This window comes from Peromyscus leucopus, chromosome 22, assembly GCF_004664715.2.
Source record: "Peromyscus leucopus breed LL Stock chromosome 22, UCI_PerLeu_2.1, whole genome shotgun sequence".
In the NCBI taxonomy this organism is placed as follows: domain Eukaryota; kingdom Metazoa; phylum Chordata; class Mammalia; order Rodentia; family Cricetidae; genus Peromyscus; species Peromyscus leucopus.
Window position 1 is genome coordinate 52,800,929 of NC_051081.1, and position 17,646 is coordinate 52,818,574.

Sequence of the window (17,646 nt, forward strand, 5' to 3'; positions counted from 1 at the left end):
TCTTTTGGGGATAGCTCAGATCTTCCCTATTGCCTCCTGGAGGCCAGAGCAATTTCTCTAAAGAGCAGGCATGGTACTCTGGCTTTCCTATGGTTTGAGAATTCTTCTTGGGGATTAAGATCCCTGGCATTGGGCTGGAGAGATGGCTTAGTGATTGGGAGCAGGGGCTGCTCTTCTGGTTAGACCCAGGTTCAATTTCCAGCACCCACATGGCAGCTCACAACTGTCCCATTTCCAAGGGAAAAAAGATTACAGAGCTATTTCTCTCTAGTTCACAAAAAAAAAAAAAAAAAAAAAAAAAAAAAAAAAAAATTCCTGGCATTTTGCTCTTCTAGTACCTGAAAGTAGGGCCCGGGCATGTGCCTCTGCCCCATTGTTCCCTTGAAGAGGCCCACATATAACCCCCAGCCCACGAGTGCCTTCCGTGCTTGGTGCCACCCTCACATTGGTTGGCGCGTTAGTGCCGAATTCTGCCTCTCTAAGGAATGTGACTCCCTCTCTTCCTCCACATCTATTGTTTTCCTGCTGTATCCAAAGTATAATAAATGTGGTCATGCATCCCTACGATCCAGTACTCAGAAGGCTGACGCAGGAGGGTGGTAAGTTTGAGGCCAGCCTGGGCTACACAGTGAGATAATTTTCCAAAAAGAAAACGAAACAAACAAAACAATATAAAAACAAAACCTTCGGAAATAAAGCCAAAGCAAAATATAATGCATGACATTTCAACCAAGGCAGCAAATTCTAGGCAGAGATAATAATGATAGTAATGTGCCAGAAATGAAGGCATGGGGTGGTGGGGAAGCATTGACCAGAACAGAACAGGTACAGGGAGGTCTAATGATGAAACCGCAGAAGACAGATGCAGGGGCTGAATTCTGAGACAGAGAGAGGGGAGGGAGGGGGGAGGGGAGAGAGAGAGGGAGAGAGAGAGCCCCAAGAAGGAGTTCTTTATAAGGGTTAAGGGGAGCTACATGGTCTGACCTCTGTCCAGGCATGGGTCCAAGCAGGCACCTCACTATCTTGTTAAGCAGTAAATGTTACAGCATGGGTCATCATTCCTAATTGGAGTCATGTGGGATGAGGTTCAGAGGCGATGTCACAGGCCACTGGGGTTGGGTTCCAAGTGGTCGGAGTCTCATTGTTAACGTGGGATTTTCCGATTCTCCGTTTTGAGGCATGGTCTCGTGTATCACAGGCTGGCCTTGAACTTGCTCTGCAGCCGAGGATGGCTTTGAAATCATCCTCTCGATTCAGCCTCCTGAGTGCTGGGGTCCCAGGTGAGCACCCCCACACCAGGTGTATGGCTGCCTTTCCTGTTGTGGTGATAGGATACCCGGACAAAACCAAATCCAAGAAGGGTTTGACTCATGGTTTGAGATGGAAGTCTGTCGTCTCTCTCATTGGCAGAACTTGAAGCCACCTTTTAGGTAACCTACCATTCCATTAATAGCCTGATCTTATGCAAATAAAATCTACCGGAGACCCTAGGGGCAGCACCTGTGTCTTGTGAGGTGGGTGGCTGTTAGTGACTGGCATCTTCAAAGGATGCCGTGACAGGTGCTCAGTGCGTGCCACAGTTGAGAGCAACTCGTAACCATTTCTTTTTATACTGGACACTCCTGCAGCAAGCGAGCAATGGGGACAGGTCTACACCGCCTTCAGTGTTCTGTCTCTGAGGCTCAGCCTGACGCTGGTGGTCTGAGACCTCTCCATCCGTTGTTTGAAATAGATCTTGAGATGTAATATCTTTAAATATCTTTGAAGTCTCTGGGTGATCTCAGCCCTGGCTGAGCTCTGGGTCTGTGTACTCCACTCTCCCCCAGGTGAGTGAACTGCCCTTCCTGAGTCCAGGGAGGTCTGCCAGTAGAGACACCCAAGTTCTCATGCTGGGCTGCTGTCTCTATGGAGTGCGATGGCCCTTGGCAGGCTGTAAACCACCACCACCACCCCATCACACCCCACCCAGCCTCCACTACCACCACCACCACCCCATCCCACCCCACCCAGCCTCCACCACCACCACCACCCCATCCCACCCCACACAGCCTCCGAGGTTGGCTTGTGTTAACAGGCTTAGGTACTGCTACAGAATGTGTTTCCCAGGGTGGTGGGCTCCCCACCCTGGGTCTGGACAGCCCAGCCTCCACCAGATGTAACTGGTGTCCACCTGGGACTGCTCTGGAGGAGGCAGCTGACTTGCAGGGTAAGCAGCGGCCCTGCCAGGAAGAGAGAAGTGTCTGCTGGTGAGTTGCCTTTACTGAAACAAAGCCAGGCAGCACGGAGCCCCAGAACTGCGTGCTGTCATCTGCTGTTTACCGAGACAAGAGCAGCATCTACATTTCTGGGTTGTGTGCTGTGTGGCAGGCGCAGGGTGGCTCTGCTGATGTGACCCGATACGTGTGTGTTGTCCCAGATTTTCCCGTCTGGTCTCCAGACTTAAGCAGTGACGGGAGGGGGTGGCTGCCTTGTTTCCTGCCGTAGAAGCTGGGGCCCCTCCTGGCACAGGCAGCAGAGGGCAGCTGCGCCAGCACCGGCTGTCATGAGCTGTAATGCGCACACCATCCTTCATAAAAATCGCTGAGGAGGCTGAATTGCGCGTGCCCCCTTTGCCCCGTCTCCTCTTCAAAGGGCTCTGATATCTTCATTAAAATTAATACGAATCACGCACCTGCTGCGAGCTGCCCACCCTCTCCACTCCTCCTGCGTGTCTGGAGAACAAATGGGGACCGCCCCACTTCTCGTTAGAGTAATGGGCTGTAAGGGCGGCAGCGGCGGCGGCGGGTCACAATGGCTCCCAGCGTTTGGAGGGCCTCCTTCGAGCTTCTCCACTTAAAGGCACAGCCTCTCAACGCACAACTGAGCCTGTGTGCACATCCCAGAAAGCCCATTGTCCTGCTTTAGCCTTGTAACCACGCCGCCGCCGGTCTCCCCATGGGGCTAAAACAAGCCTGTGACCATAAAGGGAGCGTGAGCAGACAGTCTGGATGTCCCCGCGGCTTCCATCCTTTCTTCCTCCTAACGCATCCGAACAATGTTCCTGTCAGCAGCTGCCAATCCTGTGCGCGGCTATTACGGTAGAGGGCCAGAAAGCAAGGGGTCTCCCCTGGTGCTTTGAGTAAACTGGGTTCTCAACCAACTCTGTGCTAATTAACTTTACCACCCTGGGTTGGGTGAGGGTCCACTGTATGCTTATACACATGTGCTTGCACACATGTATAGCATGCATGCTCACACACATGCATGCATATTGTGTACATGTATACGCTTATATGTAGATATGCATACACACAAAAAAATGCATGCAAATTACTATTTGGATGCTTATGTATAAGTATGCACATCTAAAATATCATGTGTTTTTGTGTCCACATTGTGCACGTGTGTGTGTGTGTGTGTGTGTGTGTGTGTGTGTGTATACAAATACTCTGTGTATATATGTTTGCATTCACATGAATATGTGTGTCTGTATGGTATATGGTACATGTTATCTTTGTATGCACATATATCCATGTGAATGCATTCACATGTCTGTATTTTATATATGTGCATACATATTTGCAATGCATGCGTGAATATAGGTTTGTAATTGTGTATATATATATATATATATATATAGTCATAATCACATGTATGTATTATGATTGTGAAGCACCTAGTTGTATTTGTACACTCACGTTTATGTGTGGTGCATATGCATACACCATGTATGCATATGTGGATATATGTGTTCTTGTTAGATTTGCTTCCCTAGGAGTGATAAAACATTTTGACCAGCAGTAACTTAGAAAAGAGGGTTTATTTCAGCATCCATGTTACAGTTTGTCATTGAGGATGTCAGAGCAGGGACCTGGAGGCAGGGACCATGGAGGCAGGGAACATGGAGGCAGGGACCATGGAGGCATTCTGTGTGCTGGCTTGTTCTCACACTCATTCACAGGCTCACGCTTAGCCGGCTTCTTCAGAGCCCAGGAGTGGAGTAGGACAGCGTGCACATGTCCGTGTGTCTATAGCATATGCATACTAGTGTGTGTGTGTGTGTGTGTGTGTGTGTGTATGTTCATGTGTATGTGCACACGTGTCTAATATGCACATGTGCTATGTGTATGTATGTTTGTGATGCTCAGCTCCAGACCTGACCCCGGCAGATGTTCTATTTACAGCAGCTGCTCTCATTCTGCTGGGTCAGAGCAGGACTAGGGTAGTGCCAGAGCTGTTAACGGGGAGGCAATGGCTCCCTCTGGCTAGCCCAGCCTGTCCCCACAAAGGCCTTCTTGTGAGTATGCCCAGTCTTCTCACGCTTCAGGTGCTGTGGACTGGTGCCTAGTGGTCAGGCTGAAGGTTTGGGGCAGAAGGGATGGGGTGGTAGACAGGAGAGGTGGAGCTGTCTGTCTGCCACCCTGACTCCCACTGGCCAGTGGCCCTCACTCATAGCAGTCACAGGAGGACCCCAGGAGGCCATTGCTTGCCTGAAAGACCATGAGCCTGCACAAGCCCCTCAGCCCTGGTCCGTGTAGCCCTCCAGCACTTCCTGAGCCAGCGAGGAGTGGGCGTGGGGCACTCTGTGGGTACCGGTGCAGAGGCTGGGTCTCAGGTAAGGCCGCTGTCCTACAGCTGAGGCGCTGGGTTTGGAGCCCTGATGTGGAGTCAGGTGACATTGGTCTTGGTGGCATCTAGTCACTTGGTCTATGCTCTGTGCATGATTCTCTGGCTTCCTGATACAGTGACCTGGGGTTCTGGGGACATTTAGGACATTTGCAGGAGAGGAAAGAGAGGTGTAAAGATGATTACAACTGTCCAAGGCTGGTGAATGTGAAGCAGAATGTGATGGCTCACATCTTTAATCCCAGCACTTGGGAGGCAGAGGCAGGTAAATCCCCGTGAATTCAAGGCCAGCCAGAACTCTTGTGAATGGAGACCTGGGATTTGGGGGTCTGGGTCTGTCTGAGTGTAGTTTGTGCTTGGAGCCACTGGACAGCTGTGTTTACTGTGTGGCCTGTGGAATTCATCTCCCTTCTGGGCCTTGCTTCTCTGTGGGAGCACAAGATGGCAGGGTCTGTCAGCTGAGCCACCAACCAGGACTTGATTTGTTTCTTTGAGCTCTGGGGGCTGGAAGTCCAAGATGCAGGTGGGGCGGGGATGTTTTCTCCATGGCTTGCTGCCAGCTGCCCTTTTCCTGTATCCTCACATGGCCTGTACTCTGCATACCTGGTGTCTTCTCTTATAAGGCCCCCAGTGCTGTTGGATCAGGGGCCAACATATGACCTATGACCCCGGTGAGCATCCATGGCTCACTTGAGCACAGATTTTTTTTTTTTTTTAGATGGACTGTTCAGCTCATCAAAAGATAGAAATGACAGGCTGGGGATGTGGCTCAGTCAGTAAAGTGCCTGCCATGCAAGTATGAAAACCTGAGTTCAATCCCCCAGAACCCATGTAAAAAAGTCAGGCACAGTGGCATATAGGTGTCACCCTAGCGCTGAGGAGGCAGAGCCAGCCTAGCCAAATTGGCAGGTTTCAGGTCAGTGAGAGACCTTGTTTTAATAAACAGCTGACCTTGGGCCTTCGCATGCATGCACACAAATGCACACATATGTATGTATACACACATGATGGCCGTGAGAACGATGTGACGTTGAGCTCAGTGGAGTCACATGAATGTACTGTCCTGACTCAACATACCAGACGTGTCTGTGCTTGTCCCTTGATGATGGGGAAGGGAGCAGAGCCTACCCCTCGCTCTGGCTGTCTTCAAGGATCAGGTGATGCAGGAACCTCAGGCAGATTGAAAGAAGCAGGGACCAAGGCAGTCCTGGCTGGCTTTGGTGCCCATCCATCACCTGGGACTGTGTGAAAGTGCAGGTGCACATCCACCTGGCCCCTGGGGCTGTCCGTGTGGCTTGTCACCGTTCCAGGCTCTCGAGTGCCTCCGCCGCCGGTGATGATGAATGACTGCTGCTGGGGACACGTGTGTCCCACCTGCTATGTGCCAGGTGCAATCCTGGGTGGTGTGCCTGTTTCTCCAGCATCCGACGAGGGGCACACTGCCAACCCTGTTTCATAGGTGCAGACCCAGCACTGGGGCCACTGAGCCAAGCTCTGAGCCCGTTTTGCCGACAAGGATGCCAGGCTGCTCTGTTTGAGGTGGCACAGAGCCACACCGAGCAAGGCCATCAGGCAGTGGGCAGGGGAGAGGACAGACAGCTTGATTATGGGGATTTTCTTTCCAAAGCCTTTACTACAGGATTTCAGCTTCTTGTTATTTTAAAAATGTATTATTTCCTGTGTATGAGTATTTTGACTGCATACATATTTATATTCAATGTTCTGCCTGTGCGCCTGGTTCCAGAAGAAGGCATCAGATTACTTGGAATGGGAGTTGTAGATGGTTGTGAGCTGCCATGTGGGTGAGGGGTACTGAACCCCAGTCCTCTGAAAGAGCAACCATTGCTCTTAACCAATGAGTCATCTCTTTAGCCCCTTATCTTATATATTTTTTGAGACAGGGTATTATTCTAGTTCATTCTATAGCTCTGGCTGGCTTGAAACTACATAGACCAGGCTGGCCTTGAATTCACAGGAATTTACCTGCCTCTGTCTCCCGAGTGCTGGGATTATAATATGAGCCACCACATCCAGCTTATATTTTTACTTTTTTGAGTTAGGGTCTCATGTAGCCCAGGCTGGCCCTGAAATTACTATATAGTTGAGGATGACCTTTAAACTTCTGGTCTTCTTACATGTATCTCCTGAGTGCTAGGATTACAAACATGTACTGCCATGCCCAGTTGCATGCTGGGAATTGAATTTGGAACTCAGTGCATGCTAGCAAGCACTCTCCCAACTAAGCTGTACCCCAGGCTCAGATTCCACGTCTACAGAGGTGAAAACAGAGGCTCAGAGAATGTGGTGGTTTGAATAGGTATGGTCCCCATGGACTCCTGTGTCTGAGTGCTTGGCCCATAGGGAGTGGCACTATTAGGAGATGTGGCCTTGTTGGAGGAAGTGTGTCACTGTGGAGGTGGGTATTGAAGTGACATAGGTTCAAACTAGGCCTGGTACAGAGTCTTCTCTTCTGCTGCCTGTGGATCCAGATGTAGAACTCTCAGCTCCTTCTCCAGCACCATGTCTGCCTGCATGCTGCCATGCTTCCTACCATGATGATAATGGACTAAACCTCTGAACTGTAAGCCAGCCTCAATTAAGTGTTTTCCTTTGTAAGAGTGGCCGTAGTCATGGTGTCTCTTCACAGCAATAAAAACCCTGAGAAAGAGAGATTAATAAACACACCCAGGGTTGCTGACTAACCCAGGCTACTCAGCTCCATAAGGGTAGAGAGGATGCACAGACTCAGAGCTGCCTCAGTCCTTGTGGGGCTCCTTCTTCTGTCTCCCCAAATCTTGGCACATCTTAAACCAATGGCATCAATGTTCTGTGGGAACTTGATAGCACTGTCCAGCACTCGGGGACCCAAGAGGCCCCCCAAAGGCCGCAAGCTGCTGTCTACACAGGCCAGCTGGCAGTGTTTGCTTTCTGGAGCTCGAGGCTCAGATTTTTGCCTCCCCTGTGTCCTTCACATCCTCTGCGCCGAGTTGCTGCTGTCTCCACCGTGTCTTGTTTTCCACACTTGCTCTTGGTTCCCGGGTACCCCGATGGCAGGGCTTGGCACCCATGCTTCTCCAAGGACAGGAGCGGAGTGTGGTGCCAGCTGGTACCAGGAGCCAAGTATCAGCAACAGCTTTGAATTCCTGTTCCTGTTGGGCTGTAAGAGTTAGGGATGGGTTGGAGCCAAGTGTTCTCAGATCAGCCTCAGGTGGTGGCTGATTTATGACAGCCGACTCCCACTTGCAGGCCCTCAGCCCAGTGGACTGAATTGAACAATGGAGTGCTAATTGATTGTTCGGTTGAGGTGGGAATTTCACAGGAAAGAAAAAAAAACACTCTGAGGCATTTGTGTTGCAAATGTTTTTCCTCCAGCAACTTTTGAGCCTGTCTGCCTGGCACCTCAGGGACCTGATCTTCTCTACCTGATGTGGCTGGAAGGCTGAGAAGGCAGAGCTGTGGTGTGACTTTTCCTCGACCATAGCCTCGAACCAGTTAGACATTTCTCAAAGGGAAGCAGCCCCACAGTGGACAAAGACCTCTGGATCCCTTCCTGTCCCTTCCTCCACACCACACAGCAGACTACACACACACTCAGGACCCTCATTCCCACCTGCTGTGTGGTAACAGGCAACTGATCTCGCAAGGTTTGGGGCATTTAGTGGGAACTGGCCTTTTCAGGGTAAGATCTGTGGTTTTTATTTTCTAGGACCCGGCTACCCAGCCTCTGTCCATATGGGAATGTGGTAAGCCTGGGTATCGGGATGACCCATCTGTCCGTTCTTGAGCAGTGCAGTGGGGTGGGTGTACCCAGCTGTCAGATGGACAAGCTGAACCTTATGTCCTCCAAACACGTGATGTGAACGTGGGCTGGGCAGGCATGCTCACTGGCTGGCGTGGGGGAACGGTGGGCTTGGACTCCTGTATGTGGGGAACTACTGCGCTCCCATCTCCACTGTGGGGCTTCAGTGGGTTGTTTTGACTTGTCCAATCTGCGGCATGCAGGCTGCATGCAGCCAAAGACAGCTTCAATTACAGCTCAACACGAAATTACAAACTTACTTGAACCGTGAGATATTTTCATGATTTCTTTAAAAACTCAGTTGCATGGCCTAGCATGAACTATGCAGATATCAAGGGGAATGTTTTGATTTCAAAAGGCTGGAGAGGATTGCTCTCTTTCCTTCCCTGTTCCTTAACTCATTGGTCAAGACGCTGCCTGCCCTGGTCTCAGCCCCTCTCCCCCTGAACACCCTCCCCACCCCACCCCCCCTTTCTGGCTCCCTTGAATCCCTCTGGATTCTTTCTTTATCCATGTCAAGCCTACTCTGTCCCCATTTTACACCCACGGCCTTTCTTCCTGTTTGTCTCTGGGATGTTGGAGCCCAGCGCCCTCTCTGACGTAGGATGGCCCACTGTGCATACAGGCGTCCAGGCCACAAGCCTCGACCTTACCTTGCATCCCATTGCTGAGCTGTTGTTAACTCCAGACACCTGCCTGTTGGGAGGCTTCTTTTCGTTCTCTGAGCTGCCGTCTGGCTAAGCCACCCGCTGGCCTCTGTGCCTGCCTTGCCCACTTCTCCTCAAGTGTGGCCGGGTTTCCCAAGCAGGAATCCGATCTCCCGTCGTCTCCTCTTCCTGACCCTGCAGTGGCTCCCACTGCTCTGGGGATGCACTGTGCCCTCTCAAATGCCCCCTCTCCCCCGTCCCCAGCCTCCACATGGGTCAGGGCCCCTTCCGTGGCCACTCAGTGCCTCCTTCCTCTCTCCTACAGTTGCTCTGGGTTTCCATTGCCAGACTGCCCCCTGTGTCCTCAGCTCGCACTCTGTACCCCGCTGGACCACGGACTTGCTTTGGCCTTTCACCCACACAGACTTCACCCATCTCCGTCTCCCCCATAGCAGGACAGAAGGACAGCTTTCAAGTCAGCGGGTCGCGGCGCTTGATCTGGTTCTGTGGGGCTTTCAGGGTCCAACCTGGTCAAGTCACTTGATCCTAGAACTCCCTGTGTGCAGCTGACCAGTTTTAGAGGCCGTACAGGGGACGGTGCATGTATGAATGCACTGCGTGAGCAAGCACTTTGTGCTCATGCTCTTTCCGTGGACGGCGTGTGTTCCGATCAGGCAGGGCTCTGTCCTTTGGGCCCCATCTGCTCTGCACTGAGGGAGCATTCCATCCACTCCCGCACTGGGAGACCCTTTGGGAAGTGCTGCGCTGTGAGGTGCTTCACATCAGCACATGGGACTGGACGGGCGGAGTCCTCCCTCCCGCCTGTCTTCAGAGCCGCCCATATCAAGCTTCTGTTTATCCTCTGTAACCCTAGGGGCAATAGAAGAACAAAAGGTCATGGCATCATGACCACACGTGAGCCTGTCCATGGCGAACTTGGTGCCCAGGGCTTCCCTGAATGCCTGTTCTTTGTGCTTTGGTGTCTCATCAGTGGGGATCCCAAAAGATTACCCAGGGGAGGACATGGCATTGAGAAATGTCTCCTGCCTTGACTTGTTATGGATCTGGGAGAGGACAGCTAGTCACAGCTTTATTCCAGTGCTCAGTGTTCTCTGGGGCAAGCAAGGCCACCCACGGCTCCCTCTTACAATGGAAGAGAGAGAGCAGAGGGCTGGCAGCCTTATGCAACTAGACCGAATGCTTGCTGATGAGAGACACAGTAGGCACTGTGCTACAGACCTGCGGTAAGGCATGCCAGAGCGTTCTGGGCTCCTCTCCCCAGCCCTCTGTCTCCTGCAGAGCCACCTTCAAATGCAACCAGAAGGGTTGCCCAGGGCTTTGCTGTTCCCGAGAGCATCTAGCTGTGTCTGTGATGCTTTTGGTTTGGGTGTGAGAACAAGCTTGGGAGACACGGTTGAGCTAAGATACAGGTCAGGGACCTGCCCTCGCTGACCCAGGCTCAGAGGAGAGCCGGCCTTGGCTGCGTGACTCAGGAGTGCTGGCCTGTTCTCCTCCCTCCTGCCATCTGTGTGACTCAGATCCGTCGTTAGAAACAAGACCAGTGGGCTACCTGTGAGGAACCATCCTGTGGCAGTCATGTGTGTGCCCTTGAAGAGCTGTTCTTTATGCAGTCTCTTCCGGTGTGTATGTGTGCACATGTGTGATGGTGAGGAAGGGGTGTGTCAGATTACCTGTGCATGTGTGATGGTGAGGAGAGGGGGGGTGTGTCAGATCACCTGTGCATGTGTGATGGTGAGGAAGGGGTGTGTCAGATCACCTGTGCATGTGTGATGGTGAGGAAGGGGTGTGTCAGATCACCTGTGCATGTGTGATGGTGAGGAGGGTGTGTCAGATCACCTGTGCATGTGTGATGGTGAGGAAGGGGTGTGTCAGATCACCTGTGCATGTGTGATGGTGAGGAAGGGGTGTGTCAGATCACCTGTGCATGTGTGATGGTGAGGAGGGGGTGTGTCAGATCACCTGTGCATGTGTGATGGTGAGGAGGGGGTGTGTCAGATCACCTGTGCATGTGTGATGTGTCAGATCACTGTGCATGTGTGATGGTGAGGAGGGGTGTGTTCAGATCACCTGTGCATGTGTGATGGTGAGGAAGGGGTGTGTCAGATCACCTGTGCATGTGTGATGGTGAGGAGGGTGTGTCAGATCACCTGTGCATGTGTGATGGTGAGGAGGGGGTGTGTCAGATCACCTGTGCATGTGTGATGGTGAGGACGGGGTGTCTCAGATCACCTGTGCATGTGTGATGGTGAGGAAGGGGTGTGTCAGATCACCTGTGCATGTGTGATGGTGAGGAAGGGGTGTGTCAGATCACCTGTGCATGTGTGATGGTGAGGAGGGTGTGTCAGATCACCTGTGCATGTGTGATGGTGAGGAGGGTGTGTCAGATCACCTGTGCATGTGTGATGGTGAGGAGGGTGTGTCAGATCACCTGTGCATGTGTGATGGTGAGGAAGGGGTGTGTCAGATCACCTGTGCATGTGTGATGGTGAGGAGGGTGTGTCAGATCACCTGTGCATGTGTGATGGTGAGGAGGGGTGTGTCAGATCACCTGTGCATGTGTGATGGTGAGGAAGGGTGTGTCAGATCACCTGTGCATCAATCAATTTTGGCCTTATTGTTTTCTACAGGAGACATGGGGGACAAAGGACAGAAAGGCACTGTGGGCCGCCATGGAAAAATAGGTCCCATTGGCGCTAAAGGTATTGGTGACACACTTCTTGCCCTACATTCCCCGATAGGCTCAGAACAGCTGCTGCCTGGGCCACTTTGCCTGGATCTCCTGTTTTCATGTGCCACTCTGATAAACTCTGCTGCAGGATTCTCGCTACGGCAGCGATACCAAAGGAGATGCGTCTCTGTGAGCATCAGGGTGGGTGGAGTCACGCCAGCCTGCAGCACTTAACGAGCATTTAACCTCCTGGATGCAGGATCCAGAGCGTGTGCTTGAGCCAGAGCCCAGATCCTCAGCACACCTTCCTTATTAACAAGTGTGATGAAATGATGAGGGACCCGAGTGGTCAGGATGGGTTGTGTCATGAATTACTGTGTCTTCACTCCCACCTCCAGCTTCATCTTCCATCAGACGTGTTCTGAGCACCCGGACCTGGCAGGGGGACGACACAGGGGTCATGTAGCTCTCTGCGTGATCTCACTGAAGTCTCCTGTGCTCCTGTGCGGGTTGGCCATGGGGGAGACTGAGCCTGGGTGGCCAGTGGCTGGCGAAGAGCTGTACTGGCTATCAGAGGCAAGGGGGGAATTTGGCCATGGTCTCCCCAGCTGTCTCCTGGGTTCTTACACTGGAGCAGGTTGACTTGGCCTTGAGATGTCTTGGTTCGAAGTCCGAGCTGTGACTTGGTTTGGGTTTGCTGCAGCCCTGTGCTGTTCTTGCAGAGAGAGATCATTGGCCAGGAGTGTTGGGGAGGTGGGCACTCTGCTCGGCTGTCTCTTCTCTGGGAAGAACCTGCTGTCAGACATCATCCTGATGGGCATGGGGTGCTGAGGGACGTTCAGGCTACAAAACCTTCACAGAACGGCGATGAAGCATCGATCTCACAAAAGCTGCCATTTCAACTGTGCCAGCTGCAGTTCAGTGGCGCCAACACATCCGCAATGTGATGCCACCGTGCCCACTGTTTCCAGAAGCTTTTTATCCACCCACAGAGACACAGCACCATCAAGGAGTAACTCCCTCCCCTTCCCAGCCCCTGACAACCCGGAGTCTGCTTTTTGCCTCTGTGAATTTGCCCATCCTATAAACCATATAACGGGATTTGCCCTTTGTGGTGGTCTCCTTTCCTTTAGTACAATGCTCTCAGAGTTCATCATGGAGCAGGCGTCAAAAGTCCCCCTTTTTAAGGCCAAATGACACCTATTGCACAGCTAAACCATGCTTCGTTTATCTAAGTATTGTGAAAATTCCTTTCCCGAGGAAACATAAATGGTGTCTACCTCTTCCTCCTAAGGTCCCAACAACAAACCAAAGTACTATTCCACCAAAGTTCAACCTAGAGAACAAATGGATTTATTGTGCTTACATACGGAACACGGGTGAGGGATTACTTGCATAATTGTGGGGGACCCCACAGCAGTAATATTGGAAAGTCACATTGTTGGCATCTCCCTTTCTATGGGAAGTTAACCTTCCCTAGCATGCATGCTCTGGTACCTCAGAGACTCCAAGACTCCAAGGTCACATGCCATCAGGGCAGAACTTCGTGTAAATGGCTGGCAGGACTGGCTGGGATCTCAGGTAAAAGGGCTCAGTGACCCTCCGCATTCCCCTTTTCTCTGATGAGACATCGACAGCGGACAGTTGTGATCTGATGGCATCTTGCAAGTAGGCACAACTGTCCTGACGAAAAGTGTGGCTGCTCTGCTCCGAGGACTGAGTTGTCCGCTACGATCTCCCAGTCTGTGGGCACTCAGGCCATCTGTCCCCACTGGCTGCTGTGGCCCACGCTGTAATGAGCGAGGGGAAGACAGAAGGAATGCACATTCTTTTCTACACAGCACGTGTGCTGGGCAGCTCTCCAAGTCTCATGTGGAGACCAGGACCACCCTTATTTGGCTTTGATTATTCGATTGGCTTTGTCTCCAAGGCTGTCCTCTTGGGTCCTGGCCAGGCTGAGATTCTGGAGGTCTTCAAACACCTGACAGAACACAGGAGAATGAGTTGGGCAGGGGCTGCTTAAATGCTTCCCTCCTCATGTGAACAGACTGTGAATCTGCAGATGTGGAACTCACAGTCCTTCACAGAGATGGTTCTGGCCTCTGAGCAAGAGGCACGATGCAGTGGGGATTCTAAGATGACTGATGTAGACACACACACACACACACACACACACACACACACACACACACACCCCATGGCTTGATCTCACAGATCACTGTCACTGTGTTCTCTCTCTCTCTCTCTCTCTCTCTCTCTCTCTCTCTATATATATATATATATATATATATATATATATATATATATATATATAGTGTGTGTGTGTGTGTGTGTGTGTGTGTGTGTGTGTGTTGAGATTGAAGGCAGGGGGTTAGAGGCTGGGCAGGGTCCTGGTGTCTGGGCCCTTCTGTGACACTATACTACCTGGAACAGATTCAGAGGAACTAGGGTTACAGCTTGGGATTATTGTGCCGTCTACACTTCCTGGAGCAGGCTTTCCCTGAACTCACCCCATCTCCCGTTTTCTGTTCACCCGGATGTTCCTGTTGAGCTGCTCTGCTGTCATCTGCTCTGGGTGTTAAGTAGTCGACACAATGTCGCCTGTAAAACATTCCCTGAAGGGCACTGTGCTCCCCAGAGCTGACTTCAAGTATGCCATTGGATGCTCCCCCAAAGCCCACGGAACGCAAACGGCCGTGTTTGTAAGCAGCCTGAAGAGCTGTCTCTAGAACACGGTGACGGGGAGCAATGGGGATTGAACCCGGAGTCTCATACATGCTATCACTATCCCAGCTTCAATAAATAAGATGTTTAACTTGACACATTTTAATTCCAGCGACATCTCCCCTCTGAATGGTAACTTTAATTTTTCTTTTTATCACCCAGGTGAAAAAGGAGACTCTGGTGACATTGGACCCCCTGGTCCCAGTGGAGAACCTGGTATGACAAACCATAAACCATGGGGCTGGAGTGATGGTCCAGAGGTTAAGAACACTGGCTGCTCTTCCAGAAGACCTGGGTTCAATTCCCAGCATCCACATAGGAACCACATAGCAGCTCACAGTTTGTAACTACAGTTCTAAGAGATCAGGTGCCCTCTTCTGGCCTCTGGGGTCACTGTAGACACACACACATGGTGCACAGACATACATGTAGGCAAAACACCCATATACATAAAATTAAACAATTATATGTAATAATAATAAGTTTGAAAGAAAGAAAAAAGCTACATGTGGCTGCATGGAGCCCTGGGCTCCAAAACTGGGAATGGTGGTGCACACCTATAATCCTCTCATCAGCCATTGGGTAAAGGCAGGGGGATCTGAAGTTCAAGGTCATCTTTGGCTACAGAGCTGTGCTACATGGGATCCCATCTCAAAACAGACAAACAAAACAACAAAAACAGCATAGTTAATGAGGGTAAGGTGCCCATGCTGCCCTGGTGTACAACCCCAGTGAAACTCATTGGGGCACACAAGTGCACACACACACACACACACCACACGGACATGGTGTTGGAAGGAGGAAGGGGTCCAGTTGGAAGGAGCAGGAGGGAACAAGAGAAGGTAACAGGATGAGTATGATCAAGATACATTGTGGGCACGTACGAGAAGGTCACAGTGAAGCACATTATTGTGCATAATCAATACTCACGCACACACGCATGAAAACATTTAAGAAGCACAAACTGGAACTGCAGTGGGCAGGGAAGCAGGGAGCTCAAGTAGCTGATAGCTTCTTGTGAGGCTGGCCCCGCTGTGGGGTACTCCGGTCTCTGGTTCCTCTACCCTTTTAATCTTCTCCGGGTTGCGGTCTGTCTGCAAGGCATCGCTCTGTCTGTGTAGTAGGCTCAGCTACACCTGCCCTAGAGGTCAGGCTGCTCGTTTCCTGATCCCTTTCTCTGCGGCATGCGCATTTGGGTGTGTGTGTGTGTGTGTGTGTGTGTGTGTGTGTGTGTATGTGTGTGTGTGTACGTACGCACGCACCCTTCTTTTCCAAAACCGGTCCCCTGTGTAAGAGGCTGCTTCTTGCAGGTATCCCGTGTGAGTGTAGCCAGCTGAGGAAGGCTATCGGGGAGATGGACAACCAGGTCACTCAACTGACGACTGAGCTGAAGTTCATAAAAAATGGTACGTAGGGATGAGGCCTTCCCCTCCCCTCTTCCTCCCTGCCCCCTTCTCCCCGAAGCCGGACAGCATGGGCTCCCATTTGCTGCTCAGCGCCCGCCCACCGCTGCCGTGCCCGTGGCCGTGGTGTGGTGGCGTGCGCCGAGTTTGTTTATAGAAATGCAAGTGCTGGCCTTTCAGCGCTGCCCTCCCCTGCAGCTGTTGCCGGTGTGCGTGAGACCGAGAGCAAGATCTACCTGCTGGTGAAGGAGGAGAAGCGGTACGCAGACGCCCAGCTGTCCTGCCAAGGCCGGGGAGGCACACTGAGCATGCCCAAGGACGAGGCAGCCAATGGCCTGATGGCTTCGTACCTGGCACAGGCCGGCCTGGCCCGTGTCTTCATAGGCATCAATGACCTGGAGAGAGAGGGCACCTTCGTGTACTCGGACCGCTCCCCCATGCAGACTTTCAACAAGTGGCGTAGCGGAGAACCCAATAATGCCTATGACGAGGAGGACTGTGTAGAGATGGTGGCCTCAGGGGGCTGGAACGATGTGGCCTGTCATATCACCATGTACTTCATGTGCGAGTTTGACAAGGAAAACTTGTGAGTGGCTGGCAGGCTGCAGCTCAGGGGAGACAGCCCTCTGAACCCCATTTTCTACAGACACTCAGCCTTCCAGACACCAGTGGCCACAAGCTACCCCTGGGCATCAGTCACCATGTCTGCCAGTTCCTTTCTGTAAGGAAGTTCTGGGCCTCATTGACGGAAGGGCTGTTTGAACTACCGGGTGGTGGTGGGGGGAAACCCTGTTTTCCAGTGCTGTTCTGAATGGGCAAAGTTTTACCACCCTTGTCCAGCCGAGACGCTCATTATGGAGTCACCACTCAGAAGGATGCGGTGAAGCTCTGGTCTTGGTCTTGGTCCAGCCACAAAGCGCTGTGAATGTGGTGGCAGTCATGTGCAAACAGTGGCCGTGGGGGCAGGAGTTGCCACCCACCTTCTAAACTACACAAAGAGCACCATTCCGTGGTGACCAATGTTTCTATAAGTTACTCTAACACATAGGTTCCTTTCACTATTATCCACGTAGGAACACAGCTGCTCTGCTTCAAACCCATACTCCAGGAACACAAATAAATCCTCTGAATTTCGCTATGGGGTGTGTGGTGCTCTCTGTTCTAGTTTCTTCAGTAGCTGTGTTATCTATCGCTGTGGATTAAGCAAATCACCCCGGAATATAGTGACCTAGAGTATTTATTAGGATGAGGGGGCTGAAGGCCAGAGGGATTCAGGTGAGGCTCGACAAGTCCGTCCCAGTGAGAACCTGGTTACTCGCCATGGTTCCACGCCTCTGAGGCCATACGGAATGCAGAGACTTGGTTTCTCACTGCCTGGCGGGGTGCAGACGTTATCACAGTTCTTGCTAATGGAAGGTCCCTCTAAGGTACAGATCAAATGTGGCAGTAGCTTCATCAGAGAAGTCGGGGAGAGGCCTGAGGGAGCCCCAGAGACCAAAGCCACACCCTTCCTAACCCGGCCTTGGGGCCACAGTCCTCGGTATTGGCTGTGTTCTCTTTTTTAGGGCTGTCACCAGCTCCAGCCTACACAGAGGATGCTAGGGACTGGAGCTTGGGGGAGCTTGCAGTAACAACCTTCACTTCCCCCCTTCTGTAAGTCAGAGTCTTTGGTAAAAAGGAATTAACTCTTTACTTCCCAAAGAAAATACATCATCACAGGCAACCCCACTTGGGACCAGGAAAAGGAGGTATGGTAACAGCACCCTGGTCCACTTGGTC

General features: G+C 51.8%; 1 protein-coding gene across 2 annotated transcripts in view; it reads left to right on the plus strand.

Annotated features, from left to right (window-relative positions):
* The window catches only part of Colec11 (collectin subfamily member 11), a 31,708-nt gene extending 14,703 nt beyond the window's left edge, over positions 1–17,005 (plus strand). Inside the window, exons 4-7 of one of the 2 annotated variants that reach the window (XM_028883161.2) lie at positions 11,700–11,771; positions 14,627–14,680; positions 15,775–15,870; positions 16,048–17,005. In XM_028883161.2, the coding sequence (XP_028738994.1) occupies positions 11,700–11,771; positions 14,627–14,680; positions 15,775–15,870; positions 16,048–16,457 (632 nt within the window). In that variant the 3' untranslated portion in view covers positions 16,458–17,005. The remainder of the gene's footprint in view (positions 1–11,699; positions 11,772–14,626; positions 14,681–15,774; positions 15,871–16,047) is intronic. The other variant, XM_028883162.2, reaches the window with a different exon arrangement.
* The last annotated feature ends 641 nt before the right edge of the window (positions 17,006–17,646 follow it).